Raw genomic sequence first — 19687 nt, 5'->3', positions numbered from 1 at the left:
TTTGGATAAATATTAGGTACACAAGATATAATAGGCATTAATTTTTCTCAAGAAAAAAAAAAAACTCACCTAATGCTGTAAACATACAGAGAGCCCTATCAGCTGGTAGTATTATTTAAGGTTAAAAATAACTCAAATGAAATATAATTCGTTTTTTATTATAATAACAACTTTATTTAATGATATAAGTAAAAAATATAATAAATATGTAATATAGTACACATATTTAGCTAAATACTCTCTATAGCTCTTTTTTTCTAGCCAACTAACGTGCTATAGCCTATATTATGGTCATCAAATGGCTTTCCTGAGGTAAATGTTATGTGACATAATTGATCTCCAGCTGTTTTATTGACCCATTTGTTTGATTGATTGGTCGATATTATGTATGAGGAATATACATTTCGGTAAGTTGTACTGTATCTTTCAACATTGTTCATTTGTGTTTATTTACACGCAAGAGATGATTTATTGATTTATTGATGATTTATTGCACAAGTCAAGTCATACATAAATGTTTAATTCATTCATTCATAACATGCATGAACGAAAAAAAAAAAGGAACAGGAAGAAGAAAATCTTATGGTACCTGTCACTTATTTGTGCACATCAAAAAAAAAAAAAAAAAAAAAAACACATTTCAAGGTATAGTATCAAAGTAGTATCGTGACAACACTAGTGTAGGGAGCCACACATTTTTTTTTAAATTTCAAAGGGTGCCTTGACTGAAAAAAAGTTGGGAAACACTGACCTAAGTCACTTATGAAATTGCATTTTATATTTATGACAGAGCCAAATATACCTGTATATCACATAAGTGACTTATGATTACCTACACTTTGCTTATTTTAACCTGTGCACTTTCACCTGAAATGTTTTAACATCTAACCAGCATCTTACCGTAAGAGCTAAAATTACCATGGAAATTAAAAGGCATTTGATCTCAAGAAAGTGACATTTTACAAACTTTATTTGACACAAGGTAAGTACAACTTACAACATAAACAGAATAATAAACAGTAAAATAATGTGCAAAGAAAAACAAATACAAATGTATTTAGAACATCTGGACAAACTCCAAGAACAGAAACCCGGCCTAAAAGTCCCTTTGCGTAGGAAGCAGTTCCGGACATGATGATCCTCGTGCTGCGTATCGCCTCGAACAGGCTCCTCAAGTCCCTCTTCAGAATATCCATCTGCCGCAGCATGATGTAAGAGAGTCAGTCAGAGAGAGTTAATGGACTTAAATGATCTGATTAGACTAAAAACACTCTAAACTAAATCTCTGAGTGTGTCTCAATCAGATCTAGTTCAGTAGTTCAGTTCACTGGTAAGAGAGTCAGTCAGAGAGAGAGTTAATGGACTTAAATGACTTTTCTCTCTAACCTTTTTTAATCTGATTTTCACTTGGTTATTAATGTGGCCAATTGTGATTTTGTATCAGCGAACCTACTATTCTGAGACACTGGTCCAAAGATTTGCCATTTTAATATCTAGATAAGTTATTAATAAAAGATAACACGCTACATATTTCTTTTACACAGAGGAGCAACAAGTAAATGCAGGTGAGTCTTTGCAGACACATTTTGAAGACGTTTGAAGATGAAGTAATTGAGAGATACTGACAGTCTTTGTTTTTCAGTTGGATTGTAGATCTTGGATGGATGGGATGAGTGAACACACATCTCGATGAGGGAACAGGTAAGAATCAGATTTGCAGGAAACATGGAACAGGAGACAATGGAGACAATGAGGAACTGAGCGGAGCGGGCCGAGGACCCCCTACATCACGGTGGCCGGCCTTTTTTTCTCTGGGTGCTGGATGATCTGGGTAAATCTCATGGTAGGTGGTTAGAAGGGCTGGATCTAGAGTGTCATCACTGGAGACCCATGAACATTCTTCTTGTCCATAGCCCCCCCCCCCCCCCCCCCCCAAAATACTCAATACTCTAAGCGACCACCATGGCGCCAAGAGTCCCAAGATCTCACAAGTGTGTAGACTGCTCTGTCCTCCTGAATTGATAGAAGGGTGTTCTTCTGTCAGGCCAGGCTCTGTGGGGGGGAAAAGACAGATTAGTGGTGAAACGTGAAAAAAGGGTGTTTTCTGTAGTGTGTGTTGGAGAATTTTCCCTTGATTCATGTCTAAGTATGATCCAATGAAAATGACAAGCATGAAAAAATTGTTCTGAAAAAGATGAGAGAATGTAAAAATACCCAGAAATGCAGAGTGTCAAAATACTGTATGAAACAGAACACCATTGTGTGAGGTTTGACCAATTGAGAAGACATGTTTAACTGTGTCAAGGTCACCAGGCATGACAGAGGGGAGGAGATAGATTTGAGGGTATCCATTGGAGACTTGATGATATGAAAAAGGTATAAAAAATGGGTGCTTGATACTGTAACTTCCGATGTCTGGATGGCCAGCCGGCGTCTCACTTTGTTGCTTGTCAATAAAGTTAATTCTTCTGACCTGGAACCTCGACTCTGAGAAACTTCTTTGAGACCTGAACCAAAAAGAACTATGAATTTGCCACAACATGTGGAGGTAGTTGTAACTGGTAGGTCATGGGGTATGATTTGACAAATGATGGTGAAGGGGCCAACATATCTGAGACTCAACTTCTTACAGGACAGGCGCATTTTGATATCATGAGTGGAGAGCCAAACTTTCTGTCACGGTTGATATGTGGGAGTTTCAACTCTCCGGACATTAGCTTGGGTTCTTTGTCTGCGCACTGCACTCTGCAGGTAGTGATGAACAGCTTTCCAGACCCTCTCACTCTCTCTCGAATGATCAACTGATGGGACATCCGATGTTTCCCTGGACCACAGGAACAGTGGAGGCTGGTAGCCGAGCACACACTGAAAGGGAATGAGTCCAGTGGCAGGCTAACAAAAGGGAGTACTGCACATACTCAGCCCAGCCTAGGAACTGGTTGTAAGAGTTCTGGTGGCCATGACAAAGGGTTCTCAGGAAGCTCCCAAATCTCCTGTATCTTCATCCCTGTTTGCCTGTTCGACTGGGGATGATAGCTAGTGTTTAGTGTGTTTAATTAGGGTTTGAACAAAACCCAATGGAGGGCCACAGTGTTGAGCTGTGGCCCTCCAGGAACTTGAACTGGAGTTTGAGGGCAGTGCTTTAGAGGAATTAGATGACAAGACATAGAGAATCTGTCAAACAATGTAGGTCTGTGGCAAAGTCCACTCCTAGGTATGACCACGGGTGCTGTGAAATGGGTAACGGATGCAGTTTGCCTGGTGAAAGATGGCTCTTGGAGATGGCACAGCTCAACTCATTGTCATGGCACTGGCACTCATCACTCATTGTTGGGGTATGGATTAGGGCTTTGATTTTTGCCCAAAAATCATATTCGAAGTTCGTTTGTTTATTAATATTAATATTCAAATATTTATTAATAATATTTTGACCATTAAATGCCATCAGTAAGACCTAATTCTTTATTTTTAAGCAAAAATTATGCAAAAAATGTAGGCCTATTTTATCCAAAACTGTAAAAGGTTAGGTTATAGTCAAGTCAAGTCAAGTATATTTGTATAGTGCTTTTCACAATACAGATTGTATCAAAGCAGCTTCACAGTATTAAATTAAAATAATACAACAAGGTTTGTTTCTAGTGGAATTTATTGATTGATAGAATTAAATTAAATATCCCCAAAATATCCCCAACTGAGCAAGCCAAAGGCAACAGTGGCAAGGAACCGAAAAACTCCATCAAGTGACCTAATGGTGTCCTAAAACTCCATCAGGTGACCTAATGGAGAAAAAAAAACCTTGGGAGAACCCAGGCTCAGTCGGGGGCCAGTTCTCCTCCGGCATTTATGAACTAGAGGCCGGATTGTAGTTTGAACTGTAAGATTAAAAATATTATATGAATGCCTGGCTGAAGAGATGTGACTTTAATCTAGTTTTAAATTGGGAGAGCGAGTCTGAGCAATGAACAGTATCAGGAAGACTACTCCAGAGTTTTGGAGCTAAATGTGAAAATGCTCTCCCTCCTTTGGTGGTTCTGGATATCCTAGGAATGACCAAAAGCCTTGAATTTAGTGATCTTAAAGAGCGCGATGGATTATAGGGCGATAGAAGATCCGTTAAATAGACTGGAGCTAAGCCGTTTAGGGCTTTATAACTTAGCAATACCTTATAATTAATACGGAACTTTATAGGTAACCAATGCAGTGATGATAAAATCGGTGTTATATGATCATATTTTCTTGATCTAGTAAGAACTCTAGCGGCGGCATTTTGGACTAACTGTAGCTTGTTTATTGAGGATGCAGGACAACCGGCTAATAAAGCATTACAGTAATCTAGTCTCGAGGTCATGAATGCATGAACTAACTTTTCTGCATCAGAAACTGATAGCATATTACGTAGCTTAGCAATGTTTCTAAGGTGGAAAAAGGCTGTTTTTGTAACATATGAAATATGATTTTCAAAAGACAGGTTGCAATCGAGTATAACACCCAGGTCTTTAATCTACTAAATTTTTCATGTACTCGTCGGTATGTGGGAAGCAGTCCGGACATGATGATCCTTGTGCTGCGTATCGCCTCGAACAGGCTCCTCAAGTCCCTCTTCAGAATCTCCATCTGCCGCAGCCTGATGTCCTTCACCCCTATATGCAGCACGAAAGCTATAATGCTCGCATCACCATTCAGGGTCTCGGGTATCTGCGCAGTGACATCGAGAACACAAGCACCAGGAAACAGTGACTGTGCACCTTACCTTTAGCTGAGGTATTGTGGACGTCATGGACGACACCCGATTACTACAGTGTTGCGTTCTGTATCGCAAAGAGGAGAAAAGCGGTTCTGGGTGGAGATATTAAAGACCGGGGCAGCAGAGGGGGAGAGGTCCTGGGCCTGGTCCGAGTCTTCCCGCTGCTGAAGCTGACATGCAGATGGAGCTCTGAGAACAGAGGCCTCAGCAGGACAACTCTCAAAAGTGAGAGGAAGCCCAGCCACGTTCAGTGCTAAGAACTACTTATCAAGATTTATGTATCTAAAAATGTGGAATGCTGTCAGCTTAAAGGGAGACTAAGAAACCTGATACTGATATCAAAGCGGAGATATGGGGAGTGGATAGCCTGGCTGCGCCCTCCTACGCACTTCCGCTCAATTTCATTTTCCTTCAGTACTACGTCTGGGACTGCTGTATATTCTTAGGTTTCCAGAAATCAATTTTTTGTAGGACCAATCAGCGAACAGAGGGAGTGGCTGAGAACGATGACGTTGATGTGATCACACACATGACTGGCGTCGGCCAATAGTGTGACGTACAACACAGACGCGATGCTCTATCAAACTACGTAAAAAGACTCGAGGCACAGAGAGAAGGAAATGAATAGTGGAATAAAGTCGTTATTTTTGTTTGTTTTTGCGCACAAAAAGTATTCTCGTCGCTTTATTAACTTTATAAAAGACAGACATCTTATTCTAAACATAATCCTCTGATCATTCGGACTTGTTGTTTCCGGCCGGTTTCGGCGCATGACATTACGTTACGACCACACGTTAGCGATTGGCTATGGCAGATCCTGAGTGACTCTGGGCAGATCCAATAGTTTTGAACTTTAACAGAGAACCCGCCTACAAGGAAGTAAACGTTTCTCAATGGAGAGAGGCCAGACTCTCTGTACAAATGAAATGTACGAGAGTCTGGTAGAACCAGGCTAGGGAGTGGAGGCCACAGCAGGAATACTCTCTAAATCGAGAGAAGGCCTAAGAACACTCCACCCTAAAGGCATTTAGCCAAGGAGGCCCACAGAGAGCCTGGCAACTTCAGCACGACTCTCTATACAGAGCTCCATGAGTGGAGACACCTTCAGCAGAACGTGAGAGGAAGCCTAGCTACGCTAGGGTGACCAACCGTCCTGTTTTCCCAGGACATGTCCTGTTTTCACGTCCTGTCCTGGCCGTCCTGTCTGTTTTTTATAAAGTGATGAAAATGTCCTGGTTTTCATTATTTTTCATTGGGCCGCGTGTACTTTAAATATACGCTGGCCTTTGCACACAAAACATATGAAACCGGCTTCGGCTTCGCCCCGTCTTGTTATAATCAGCGCGTTCCTCAATCCGATTCCGCAGCGGCAAGCAGAGAGAACATCAGAAAACAGAGGTGTGTGTTCATCTCAGCCTCATTGGTCTGTCACTGCTTGTCATTTCAAATATTCTGACATTGACCAATCAAATCAAAGTAAGCGGACTTTACGTTCAAAGAATTTTAGAAGCGTGACTCGACGCTTCAGTTTGCGGTCAAGTGCGAGGTAAGATGTAAGTAGCGTAAAAAAAAGGCCAAATGTAAATTCACAGATGATTTACAGAGAAAATTTCTGCGTTTTCATTTCGATCGGGATCCGTGTAAAGCAGAATGCATGAACAGCAAAGCTGGCACGCACGTGTCAGTGTCAAATACAGGTGCTAGCGACCTAGAAGCCCACATAAAGAAAGTATAGGCTACAAGAGAACAACAGGAGGATTGAATTTTTTTCTATATTTTTTTTACTTAAATAGTGTAGAAGATTTTTTATTTTAGCAGTAGATTTTTAACCTATGCTTATGGCAATGAAAAGAAATAGTGTCATCATGTAAAAGGTGTTAAAAGCTAAACCTTTTAGTATTCTATTTTTGCGGGCCAAACATTGAATGGAAAGGATGTATTCCTTTATGTATTAAAGTACAATAACATAGGTTGTGGCCTATGTCACAACAAGGTTGTGAATGCATTTGTCAATTATTTTTTGATGCATTCACCCCCAGCCACGCCCCCACCCCTTAACCACGCCCCGCCCATCAACCACGCCCCGTCATGTTTTCTGAAAACTAAAATATGGTCACCCTAAGCTACGCTCCACATTACAGACCATCAAACCAGGGAGGCTAAGAAAATAAACATGTTTTATTTGGAAATATTAAGGAGAATAAACTATATATTAATTCTTGCAGAATTCTTTAAACATAAAGCAAAATGTATCCAGACCCACCTCTTTTGAAAACTTTATAACTGGAGATAAATATTACTTCCTTAATATTTATGAGAAATAAGAATTAAAGTTGAGATTATTTAAAATTGTGAATGACCTAATGTTTTCAAATATTGATTTAAGAATTATGTGAATTGGCACAAAGAGGAAATAGTAGTCAGTTGTTGTAAGGGTTAGCTATATGCAGAATTAATATTACAATCAATTATTATAAGGTTACAATCAATTAACCTGTCCGCCCAGCAAACCTTCAGTATTAATTGTCTATCAATTCTCAGAAAGGTTATTTTCGTGGCCACTAAAAAATAACGTTCATACGGTGTACAGTACTACTACCAGGTGGGCAATGTTCCGGAAAACATTGAAGCTTCCCCGGGCGCCGCCATTGATTAGCAGACCATCACCTCCTGTTAGCATTTCATTGACTCCCATTCATTTTGGCGTCACTTTGACAGCAAATAACTTTACATCTGAGGCGTTTAAAGACTCCATTTTTCCATTATTTATTTCTAAATAAACACGAAATTGTATAAAAGGCTCCATTACCTTCTATCTTACGTTATGGCCCCGTAGAAGCCGTTTTTGTAAAAATAGGCTAACGATTGCGTCATAACCACGCGACTCTCTGTCGCACAGTAGAGAGATTACCGTATGGACAGGAGGAGAAGCTTGCGGGCAATCGGGGGGATGTGGAGGCAAAATGAGAAAGTAATTAATCAGAATACTTAGCAAAAGTTTCTCCTGCTCCTAGCTCATGGACAGCTCCTCCTCACACTCTCCGTCTCTGCAAGTTTCGGAAGGGAATGATTCAGATTTCTCTCGGCACAGCTACTAGAAGACAGACGGGTTGCTCACGTCACATCTACGTCGTCAAGCTCAGTGTGAGTCTGCGCAGTATGGTCAGCCATCAGGAAGTGAGAGCTTCTAATTGACTTCACTTTTCTCTGTTGAATCCAATGGGGTCGCTGTGTCCATTTCTTTTACTGTCTATGACTACTACAGCATGTAGCGAGATCAGGAATTGTTGTGACTTTGATTTGCAAACAGTATATCAGAATCAAATACTCACATGTAGTGTGTTTAAGTTTTATTAACTAAATCATGAACACATAACGAGTCTAAACAAAGACATACACACTAATCACTCATACACACATGGGTAAAATGCAAAGTGAAAGAAACTGAAAAAGAAACAGAGGAATGAAGCTATGGAAAGAGTCAATTTAACCATCTTCAAGAACCATCAGTTTTCTAATTCACCTTGTTAAAGGGGGTGCAGTGTGAAAGTAACCTTGACTTCAAACAGAAATACATTTTCTATTGCCGTACTCTTTAACAAAAAACACAAACAGGGTCTCACATTTACATGACTTTTCATATGTAATTGTGAGTATGTTTTTATTGCATTGATCACAATTGAATTGTCTTTCTTCAGAGTGAATGTGCAGATTATTATTGAAATTCCTCCTTTTTCTCAACCTCGTCACACATCATTTTCTTTCCAGAATGAGTTTGTAAATGATGTTTCAGGCTTATGTGATATGGGAAACTCATATCACACTGAAGACACTTGTAAGGCTTCTCTCCAGTGTGAACTCTCATGTGAATATTAAGGTTTCCTTTAATTGTGAAACTCTTTTTACACTGAAGACACTTGTAAGGCTTCTCTCCAGTGTGAACTCTCATGTGCAGCTTAAGGTTTCCTTTAACTGTGAAGCTCCTTCCACATTGAGGGCAGGTGAAAGGCTTTTCTCCAGTGTGAACTCTTAAGTGATACTCAAGGTGTGCTCTGTATGTGAAACTCTTTCCACAGTCATGGCACATGAAAGGCTTCTCTCCGATATGAATCTTTACATGATTTTTAAGGTGATTTCTGTCTGTGAAACTCTTCTCACACTGAAAACACTTGTAAGGCTTCTCTCCAGTGTGAACTCTCATATGAATATTAAGGTCTCCTTTAATCGTGAAGCTCTTTCCACACTGAGGGCAAGTGAAAGGCTTTTCTCCAGTGTGAATTCTCATGTGATCTTCAAGGTTTGCTCTGTTTGTGAAACTCTGTCCACACTGATGACACATGTAAGGCTTCTCTCCGATGTGAATTTTTACATGATTCTCAAGGTGATTCATGTCTGAGAAACTCCTTTCGCACTGATGACATATAAAACATTTCTCTCCTGAGTGAATCTTCATGTGATGATTAAGGTGTGCTTTACGTCTGAAACTCTTTCCACACTGATCACAAACAAACGGCTTCTCTCCTGTGTGAATTGTCATGTGAGTCTTAAAACTTTCTTTTAGTGTGAAAGTCTTCCCACACTGTTTGCAGGTGAAAGGCTTCTCTCCAGTGTGTACTTTCATGTGGGCATTAAGGTCTCTTTTCTGTTTAAAACTGTGTCCACACTGAGAGCATATGAAAGGCTTCTCTCCAGTGTGAATTCGCATGTGAGTTTTAAGAGTTCCTTGTAGTGAGAAAGTCTTCCCACACAGTTTGCAGGTGTAAGGCTTCTTCCCAGTGTGATTTCTCATGTGGGCATTAAGGTCTCTTTTATGTTTAAAACTATTTCCACACTCAGAGCATACGAAAGGCTTCTCTCCAGTGTGAATTCGCATGTGAGTTTTAAGATTTCCTTGTAGTGAAAAACTCTTTCCACACTGTTTGCAGGCAAAAGGCTTCTCTCTAGTGTGAATTCTCATGTGGACTGTAAGGGATTTTTTCTGTGTAAAACTCTTTCCACACTGAGAGCATGTGAATGGCTTCTCTCTAGTGTGAACTATCATGTGAGTCTTAAGATTTCCTTTTAGTGAGAAACTCTTCCCACACAGTTTGCAGGTGAAAGGCTTCTCTCCAGTGTGGATTTTCAAGTGGATTTTAAGGCTGTCTTTTCGATTGAAATTCTTTCCACACTGTTGGCAGGTCAAAGGCTTCTCTCCAGAGTGAGTTCTTATCTGGAGATTTCTAGTTTCTGTTTTATGAGTCTGTGAGTTACTACAGGATGTGTCACTAGTCATGAAATCATGACATTTCTCTTCAATTTCATTCAGTTCTTGACTCTCTTCTTTCAGTTCTTGACTCTCTTCTTTCAGAGCCATCAGGTCTAGGGTAAAAACAAAAACGAGTTAACACTAGTTTAATGGCACAAAGTAACAGACATAAAAACATTTAGACATCTAAAACATTTAATCCAACAACATATTCTAGATCCTATGCCCACTAAACAACTGAGTAAAGTTGCAATCTGTAATGTGAGAGCCTCTTATTAATTCTGCTAATTCTTAACTTTCTTTAGGACACACACATCCAAAGTACTACCCCCCTCATAAAAACCCACAGTAGAGCACTGCACTGCACACATTTGTGTTGGGATCCTGCAGATCAGACGTTAGACCTGGTTGCACTGTTGTTGCCTGTGAAAATCAAATGGTGGTCGGTGTGGGTGGAAACGTGCAGATTAAGGGGCGATAATATTATAATAAGATCCTCTTCTTATGTCGGAAGGGGAGCGAAATCTGATCGGCTTACAAAACTAAGTTACTGGGTTGTCACTTTTTACGTTTTCAGGGTTGGTAGATGCACCAGGGACCTGATTATAGCACTTAAACACAGAAAAAGTCAGATTTTCATGATATGTCCCCTTTAACTGGAAAAGCTTTGGATTGGGAAACTGTCGTCTGGTCTAATCAGGGCTTATGTCTCACCTCCTTGAAAAAATTCATTCAACGGTTATGAGAAGTTTTTGAACACCCCGAGGGAGGAAAGAGTGTCGGGGATCAGCTCCTCTCTCTCATACAGGGGGAAAACACTGCTTCAGAGTATGCACTAACATTTCGTACTCTTACTGCTCAGATGGTGTGGGTGGATGACCCCTTTTACAGAAAGGTTTAAATGATGAGGTTCAATCTGAATTAGCCTGTCGCAATGTGGGGAGAACACAGGATCAATTCATCGCGCTAGCAACCTGAATTGACAATCTCAGTTGCTCCAGAAGGCCAGACCGACTCTCTCATCCATTCAGTCAAGCAACTCCCCGTAAAGATGACCCTGAACCGATGCAGGTCGGAGGTATGGCACCTATCCACTGAAGAACGAGAACTCCACATAAGAGAACATCTGTGCCTGTACTGTGGCCAAGCGGGGTATCTGAGAGCGAACTGCCTGTCTTGACTACCACAGCAGAATACTCCCAGGGTGAGTACATTCATTCTTCCCAGTTATTCTACCTCATGTATGGAAGTACCATTAAAGATAACCTTTTCCACAAATGCTATCATTAGCAAGGCCCTTCTTGACTCTGGGGTAGCAGGCAGTTTTATTGATGAAGGCCTAGCCCGACTGTGCGAGATACCCTACTAATACCCCACTAATCCCCTGTGAATCTCCCTTGACAGTGGCAGCGTTTGATGGATGCCCCCTGGGGACCAGTCATGTTCGAAGCACCACCACCGACATTATCCTGCAAGTTGGTATTCTTCATATTAAAACCACACGCCTCTTTACTCAATGTAAATTTAAGCCCCAGTTCAGGGTACCACCCACAGTCTAATGGCCAAACTGAATGTTTAAACCAAGAACTTTTCTGAGAACGTACTGCCAACAGAATCAATCAGGCTTTCAAATCAATCAATCAATCAACCAGACTGGAGCCACTTCCTTCCCCTAGGCTGAATATGCTCAAAACTGTCTTCAGTGAAGCGATATACAACGTGCGTCACCTCATTTGCGCGTGCAATTGAAGAGTGCGTTCTACGAGCACAGTATAACGGCTGAGAGGACAGGAAAGTCTGTTTCGAGAGACTTCTGTTTCTGAGTCGAGAGACTTTTTATTTCAGCGTACACTTACTGTACGTCACTGGTAGTTTCTACTGTGCTGGGTTCTCTGAAGTAGTCGTGATTCGCCTCTCGCAATGTAACATCCTCTAAACACACCTCTTAAGCACATTGAATAATGTAAGTGGACTTTTTTGGGGAATTTTTTTTTATTGCGGCTTTGAACGATTACATAATCGCGATTAGAAATGCGATTAATTGTGCAACCCTATGTGTTTCTCCCACTTTTTATGTTTCTCTGCTGAAACCTGTCGGGGGCCCGAGGGAAGAGGGCGATATCCAGAGCCCACTACCCATAATCGTGGATGACGAGGAGCCATACCAAGTGCGAGATCTTCTTGACTCCAGACGTCAGGGTTGATGACTGCAATATCTGGTTGACTGTGAGCGGTATGGCACGGAAGAGGTCCTGGGTCAATGCAGAGGACATCCACAAACACACACTTAACACATAATTCCATAGGACTCATCCAGAGACCTGCCCCTCAACCCCGTGGAAGACCCTGGCGTCGAATGCACCCTCGCGTCAGGAGGCATCCTCTGGCTGGGGGTGGGTAGTGGGTATTGGTTGTGGGCGGGGGGTTTCTGTCACGAGTGCCACCCCAGAAAATCTTTCCATTGGCCACCGGAGGTCACCCTTTCCTGAGTATTAAACCACAGACTACAATTCCCAGAATCCTCATATACCCTAACTAATCACGCTCACACCTGTCAGTCATTTCACAAACTATTTAAACCATGAGAACACTAGGTTCGGTGCAAAGTCTTGTATTGCCACAGCCTACATTTCTGAGCGTTTGTCTGTTTGATATACCTGTTTCTTGACCTTGTTTGGATTATGTTCTCTTGACCATTTGCTGCCTGCCTGTTGTTATTTTTCTGCCACAATTCTGCATGTGCAAGATCATATTTTGAGTGCGCAAAATGGCATTTCGCACACGTGTTAAATGAGTTTTGCAGAGAAATGTTTGTCTGGCAAATCTCGCAAAAGAAAATATTTTGAGCGTACAAAAACTAATTTTGCTTTAAAAATACATTTTTCCGTATGTGCGCAGACGTTCTCTTTTGCATGCGTAACGTTTCACATGCGTGCTACCCTGATACCCGTCCTGAGAAAAAGTCTGAACCAAGAAAAGTCAAGAGTCTCCAAGCGCTGACAAGATTTGTATTTAATATCTGTACTTCAAATTTCTGACAGAAAGCATCCCAGGTGAAAAAGACGTAGTATTAAATGTATTAAAAATATACTTGAAATACAAATAGTATGTTTATAATATATTTGCATTACTAACATGCTTATTTGAAGTGCATTAAAAATACATTGAATTTTAATTTTAAAATTGCATTTTAATATATTTCTAAAAAGTATACTAGAAGTACATTAGTAATAAATATATGCTTAATTATACTTTAAATAAATATGCTAAACACAAGCATAATTTTAATATATTTCTGACAAATGTACTACAAGTACATTGGTAATAAATATATGCTTAATTATACTTTTAAGAAATATGCTAAACACAAGCATACTTTTAATATATTTCTAACAAATGCACTAAAGGTACATTGGTAATACATATATGCTTAATTATACTTTTAAGAAATATGCTAAACACAAGCATACTTTTAATGTATTTCTAAAAAGTGCACAATAAGTACATTGGTAATAAATATACGCTTAGTTAAATTTTTAAGAAATATAAACAATCATACCATTTGTGTGAAGTTTTAGTGTATTTAAAGAAAACATACTTATGTTGCTCTTACTTAAAGTACATTTGTGTAACTTGTGTAAGAACATAGCAAAATGATTAAGCTTTTAGTGTGTTTAAAGTACTTTAAACACTTAGGCCTACTGCAATATATTTGTAATATTTATGATTTTATGATTGTAATATTTTAGATTTTTGTATAATGTACCAACTTCTAATGTATTATAAACATTTGTCAACTATTATTAAGCATTGCAATAAGCACTTAAAATTAATGTTGTTCACTTTTACTTGTTTGTAGGCTATACTTGTAAAGGGCTAGGCTGTTGTCCATTACATTATATGTTTTTACTACTGAAATTCTCACAAGGATATCAACATCATATTATTTTAAATGTATCATAGATACATTTTCCAAAGATGTTTAAATGTTGTCCAAAAATATGTTGTACTTGTTTAAATTTGAAAAATACGAATAACACACGTGACTAATCCTGATTGGTTCCAGAGCTGTTGAACGGCTGTGAATGGTTCTTGTGATAATAATGAGCTCACACCTCACTCAGAGCTTGCTGTGCGTTCCTTGAATGTGATTAGATTTCTAATAATTTAGATTAAGTCTAAATTTAAACTGGAGCGATCGTGTTTCTTTAGAGGATTTGGAGGAAACCACGCGATTCATAAGTTAAATCTCTCAGGTTTCATTAGCCTATGATATCTCAGTTTTTCTTTCGAAGATTAACGGAATTCTTAAATGTTTTGCAATTACTTAAGGTTGAGTGATCATGACAGCATTTAGATTTTTTTTTATTTTTTATCTAACGTTAATAGAAAACGTAACTGTTAGTGTTGTTTTTATTTTTTCCCCATCTTCAAGTTTGCATGACATGTGACATTTGGAACCTCATTATGTTTCTAGGTAAGATTTGTATTACATTTACTTTGCCAGTCGTATTTTTGACTCGGTGTAACAGCATGTCTTTTTCAGTTTAGCTACATTCAATTTGACCAATCAGAGCCAAGCTTTTCAAGTCAAAGTCGAATCAGACTCGAAGAGATGAAGATACTGCTATCAGAAGTTACTGGTAAGTTTTAGTTGCTGTTTGCATAAATAAATAGCTCACTGTTTAGTTTTTTGCAAAAAAAAAAAAAATTCCCAACATATTTTCCTAGTTTCCTAGTCTAATTTGTGCTCATTCATGTAAAAATCTGTTTATTTAATTGTTTTTTGGGACAGCTGCAAGTCACTTGTCCTGGCTTACCATATTTTGCACTACTTCTAATTTCCTTAAAGGAACACTCCACCGTTTTTTGAAATAGGGCTTATTCACCTTCTTTCCTACATTTAGATAGGTGGGCAAATGCTTTTTTGTCACATAGACGAGATTCAGTTCACTCCCGTAGGACAAGCGAGCAACAAGAGGCTCGACTGGAACGCGCAACTGTGTGTTTTCTGGAATACTCTGTTCTCTTGTTATTTTCAGCGTTGCTTTGTAGTCAAGCACTTTCAAAGCGAAAGTTGGCCCATTATCGCGTTATCCACTTAATTGCAAGACCGAAACAGCATCTGTAAGAAAACCTTTAAATAGACGAGATTCAGTTCAATCCCGTAGGACAAGCGAGCAACAAGAGGCTCGACTGGAACGCGCAACTGTGTGTTTTCTGGAATACTCTGTTCTCTTGTTATTTTCAGCGTTGCTTTGTAGTCAAGGTAAGCCCATCTTCGATTCTCAGCTTCCCTTATATTTTTAACTTCACATAATTGTGTATTTTAGTTAGACGCGTTGCCACATTAAACAAGCAGCCGCGAGTGAAAATTATTATTGTTAAAGTCTAATTTGCACTTTAAGCCTCTGCTCCTAGCACTTTCAAAGCGAAAGTTGGCCCATTATCGCGTTATCCACTTAATTGCAAGACCGAAACAGCTGTACTCACTCAAGCGGTGAAAGCATTTTTCTGTATATATATGTGTATTTTGCGCGCTGTCGCGGAAGCGTCAGCGGAAGCGTTCAGCTCTCGTGTTCAGTCTCCTCGTGTGAAGACCGACTCGGGTAAAGACCATCGACTCTACCTGCGCGACTCCACCGAGCAAGGACACCAGAAAGGCACTTAAAATTCGCCTTTTCCCTTTCCACTTCTTATCTTATCTTTCTCCCGAATCAGCATGTGTTTTCAACACATTCCTGTTATCGTTCGACAACGCCCTTTCATCACGCGCACAAGGCAGCGCGATACTGCTAATCTGCGTCCCATTCTCTCATCCTCACACACTCCTCTCTCTCTTTCCGTGGGTCTATGGAATTGTCAGTCAGCAGTCAACAAAGCTGACTTCATTCCAGCCTTTGCATCTCATTCTACTCTCAGTATCCTGGGCTTGACTGAGACCTGGATTCGTCCTGAAGACTCAGCAACCCCCGCTGCTCTCTCTAGCAATTTCTCCTTTTCTCACTCCCCTCGCCAGTCTGGGAGGGGTGGCGGGACAGGGCTTCTCGTTTCCAACAATTGGAAATACTCAGCGCTCTCTTCTCTATGCAACAACAATTCATTTGAATATCATGCTATCACACTTACAACTCCCAGTAAGATCCATATTGTAGTAATTTATCGCCCCCCAGGTCAGCTGGGTAACTTCGTAGAGGAGCTGGATGTGCTGCTGTCCTCTTTCCCTGAGGACGGCACCCCACTTCTAGTCTTCGGTGACTTCAACATTCATCTCGAAAAACCACATGCAACAGACTTCACCTCTCTACTAGCCTCCTTCGATCTCAAACGACACATCACCACAGGTACTCACAAATCAGGCAACCAACTGGACCTGGTTTACACACGCAACTGCATCACAGACAACATTTTGGTGAGGCCTCTCCATGTTTCAGATCATTTCCTCATCACCTTCAGTCTACAACTCGCTACCCCTGCGCCACCAACCCCACCACCAGTCACCCTCAGGCAAAACCTACGCTCACTTTCCCCCTCCCATCTCTCCTCTGCCGTGTCATTTCTCTTCCCCCACCCCCACAATTCTCATCTCTGGATGTGAATACTGCAACGGATACCCTATGCTCCACACTAACCTCTACTCTAGACAAAATCTGCCCTCTCTCCTCCAGGCCAGCACGCGCTACTCCTTCTAACCCCTGGCTATCTGAGGTTCTTCGTGAACACCGGACCGAACTCAGGGCAGCAGAGAGGAAATGGCGCAAATCAAAAGACTCATCTGACCTGAGTATGTATAAATCTCTCTATAAATGTTCATGCTGCAAAATCTTCATATTTCCACAACAAGATCAACAGCTCCTCCAACACACGACTACTCTTCAAGACATTCAACTCACTCCTCTGTCCACCTCCACCACCACCCTCCTCCACCTTAACTGCCGATGATTTTGCAAACTTCTTCACCAACAAAACAACAACTATCAGCAGTCAATTCTCAGCTCCACACACACAGGAACCCAGACCGACCCCTTCCACAGCCAATACCCCTCTGTCCTCCTTTTTGCCGCTAACAGAGGAAGAAGTATCTACACTTCTCCTCTCCAGTCACCCTACCACCTGCCCTCTTGACCCCATCCCCTCACACCTTCTACAAGCCATCTCTCCCACACTTCTACCAGCCCTCCATACTGGCACCTTCCCTACCGCATTCAAGCAGGCTCGGGTCACTCCACTGCTTAAAAAACCAACGCTAAACACATCTTTTGTAGAGAATTACAGACCCATCTCTCTCCTACCATTCATTGCAAAAACACTTGAAAGAGCTGTTTTCAACCAAGTAACATCCTTCTTGTCTCTAAACAACCAGCTGGATGTCAACCAATCTGGCTTCAAGAAAGGGCATTCAACTGAGACTGCATTACTGTCGGTCACAGAAGCCCTACGGATTGCAAAAGCTGCTTCCAAATCTTCACTCCTCATTCTCCTTGATCTGTCTGCTGCCTTCGACACCGTGAACCATCAGATCCTTATGTCCAGCCTCTCATCACTGGGCATCACAGGAACTTCACTCGACTGGTTTGAATCCTATCTCACAGGTAGGTCCTTCAAAGTCGCATGGAGAGGCGAGGTATCCAGAGCACATCAACTGACCACAGGGGTTCCCCAGGGTTCAGTTCTCGGTCCCCTCCTCTTCTCCATCTACACTACATCACTAGGACACATCATACAGGCACACGGTTTTTCCTACCACTGCTATGCTGATGACACACAACTCTTCCTCTCATTTCGACCAGATGATCCCACAGTAGCTGCACGGGTCTCGAGCTGTCTGGCAGACATCTCCACATGGATGAAGGAACATCACCTGCAGCTCAACCTGGCAAAGACTGAGCTGCTCGTCCTCCCTGCCAATCCGTCTCTACAGCACGACTTCACCATCCAGCTTGATTCATCATCAATCACCCCATCAAGGTCGGTCAGAAATCTGGGAGTAACGTTTGATGACCAGCTGACCTTCACAGATCACATTTCAAAGACAGCTCGATCATGCAGGTTTGCGCTGCACAACATCAGGAAGATCAGGCCTTTCCTAACTGAGCACGCAACACAACTCCTCGTCCAGGCCCTGGTCATTTCTAGGCTTGACTACTGCAATGCTCTTCTGGCCGGACTTCCAGCATGTGCTACCAAACCTCTTCAGATGATCCAGAATGCTGCAGCTCGTCTTGTCTTCAACGAGCCCAAGAGGGCCCACGTCACTCCTCTGTTCATCTCTCTGCACTGGCTACCTCTCGCTGCTCGCATCAAGTTCAAGGCATTGACGCTTGCTTACAGATCTATCACACGCTCAGCTCCCTCCTACTTTCACTCACTCCTACGAGCCTACATCCCCACCAGACGCCTACGATCAATCAACGAGCGACGTCTCGTGGTTCCATCACAGAAAGCCACAAAATCACTTTCCAGATCATTCTCATTCACAGTTCCATGCTGGTGGAACACTCTCCCCACCCTCATCCGGAATGCTGAATCCCTGACAACATTCAAAAAACAGCTGAAAACCCATCTCTTCCATGAGCACCTAAACTCATAAAAAAAAAAAAAAAAAAAAAAAACCTTTCCCTTAAAACCCCACTTATCATGCTTATGCTACTCTGAATAATGCCTGAACTTCGTATTCTGAACACTTCTTGCGTTGTTGTTGTTTTTTGCCTCTTCATGATGACTCGCTTAATTTAGTCCTGATTTGTAAGTCGCTTTGGATAAAAGCGTCTACTAAATGACTAAATGTAAATGTATGTAAATGTCACAGTGCATGCATTGTTTTAGTTTGACAGGGTCGGCGCTAGCTTAGCTTAGCATAATGAATGGAATCCTTTGTTGCCAGCTAGCATGTCCTGAGTAAAAGTAATAAAAAAAATATAAAAATCCCACCTAATTACTTCTTGTGGCCTGCGTATTCACAACGAGTACAAATAGTGATGCAGATTAACACTAGGCGATTTCCTTGGCAGATATTGACTTATATATTAAGGACTATATTAGGGGGAAGCACAGGCGAAGCACTGCTACTTTGACGTGATATCTCTGCGCCCAAGTAGCAGTGCTTTGCCTGTGCTTCCCCCTGATATAGTCCCAAGTCAATATCTGCCTAGGAAATCGCCTAGTGTTAATCTGCATCGCTATTTGTACTCGTTGTGAATACGCAGGTCACAAGAAGTAATTAGGTGTTTTTTTTTATTTTTTATATTACTTTTACTCAGGACATGCTAGCTGGCAACAAAGGATTCCATTCATTATGCTAAGCTAAGCTAGCGCCGACCCTATCAAACTAAAACAATGCATGCACTGAGACAAAAAAGCATTTGCCCACCTATCTAAATGTAGGAAAGAAGGTGAATAAGCCCTATTTCAAAAAACGGTGGAGTGTTCCATTAAATCTTTTTAACAGAGGTGAAGAGTGTATGTGTTTCTGTACAGCACTTTTTTTTTTTTTTTTACTCTCAAAGTCAAAGGGGGCTGACATTAGGGGGCTAAAACATTAATGCTAAAAATAAAGATTAGCATTTGTTGTGCATTATAATTATTATACTTGTTGGCTGGGTATACTTTTTCAGTTAAACAGTTAAATTGCCCTTTTTTGCTGTGATACAGTGACATACCATGTAGACTTCACAGTTGTTCAAGAGATATTTTATTAA

At 41.0% G+C, this 19687-nt stretch overlaps 3 protein-coding genes across 5 annotated transcripts in view; 2 read left to right on the top strand and 1 right to left on the bottom strand.

Annotated features, from left to right (window-relative positions):
• The window catches only part of LOC311081602 (protein NLRC3-like), a 649618-nt gene that overhangs the window by 192805 nt on the left and 437126 nt on the right, over positions 1-19687 (top strand). The gene's annotated exons all lie outside the window — the stretch shown is intronic.
• LOC311081607 (uncharacterized protein) overlaps positions 8085-19687 on the bottom strand; it is a 57070-nt gene continuing 45467 nt past the window's right edge. For both annotated transcript variants that reach the window (XM_084112173.1, XM_084112172.1), the window contains exon 3: positions 8085-10102. In XM_084112173.1, the coding sequence (XP_083968299.1) occupies positions 8460-10102 (1643 nt within the window). In that variant the 3' untranslated portion in view covers positions 8085-8459. The remainder of the gene's footprint in view (positions 10103-19687) is intronic.
• On the top strand, positions 17209-18873 carry LOC311081519 (uncharacterized protein). The gene is made up of 2 exons (XM_084112070.1): positions 17209-17581; positions 17780-18873. The coding sequence occupies exons 1-2, from the start codon at positions 17515-17517 to the stop codon at positions 18577-18579; spliced, it is 867 nt and encodes a 288-aa protein (XP_083968196.1). The 5' UTR covers positions 17209-17514; the 3' UTR covers positions 18580-18873.

The sequence above is a fragment of the Abramis brama genome, assembly GCF_963993115.1.
Source record: "Abramis brama genome assembly, chromosome: 4".
NCBI classification, from domain to species: Eukaryota; Metazoa; Chordata; class Actinopteri; order Cypriniformes; family Leuciscidae; genus Abramis; species Abramis brama.
This window is presented reverse-complemented; position numbering and strand designations above follow the sequence as displayed.

Excerpts from the sequence above, each read along its gene's own strand:
- LOC311081519 (XM_084112070.1), top strand. The coding sequence starts at position 17,515 with ATGTCCAGCCTCTCATCACTGGGCATCACAGGAACTTCACTCGACTGG. Across the intron at positions 17,582-17,779 it reads GTTTGAATCCTATCTCACAG|ATGATCCCACAGTAGCTGCA; the intron begins GTAGGTCCTTCA and ends CATTTCGACCAG.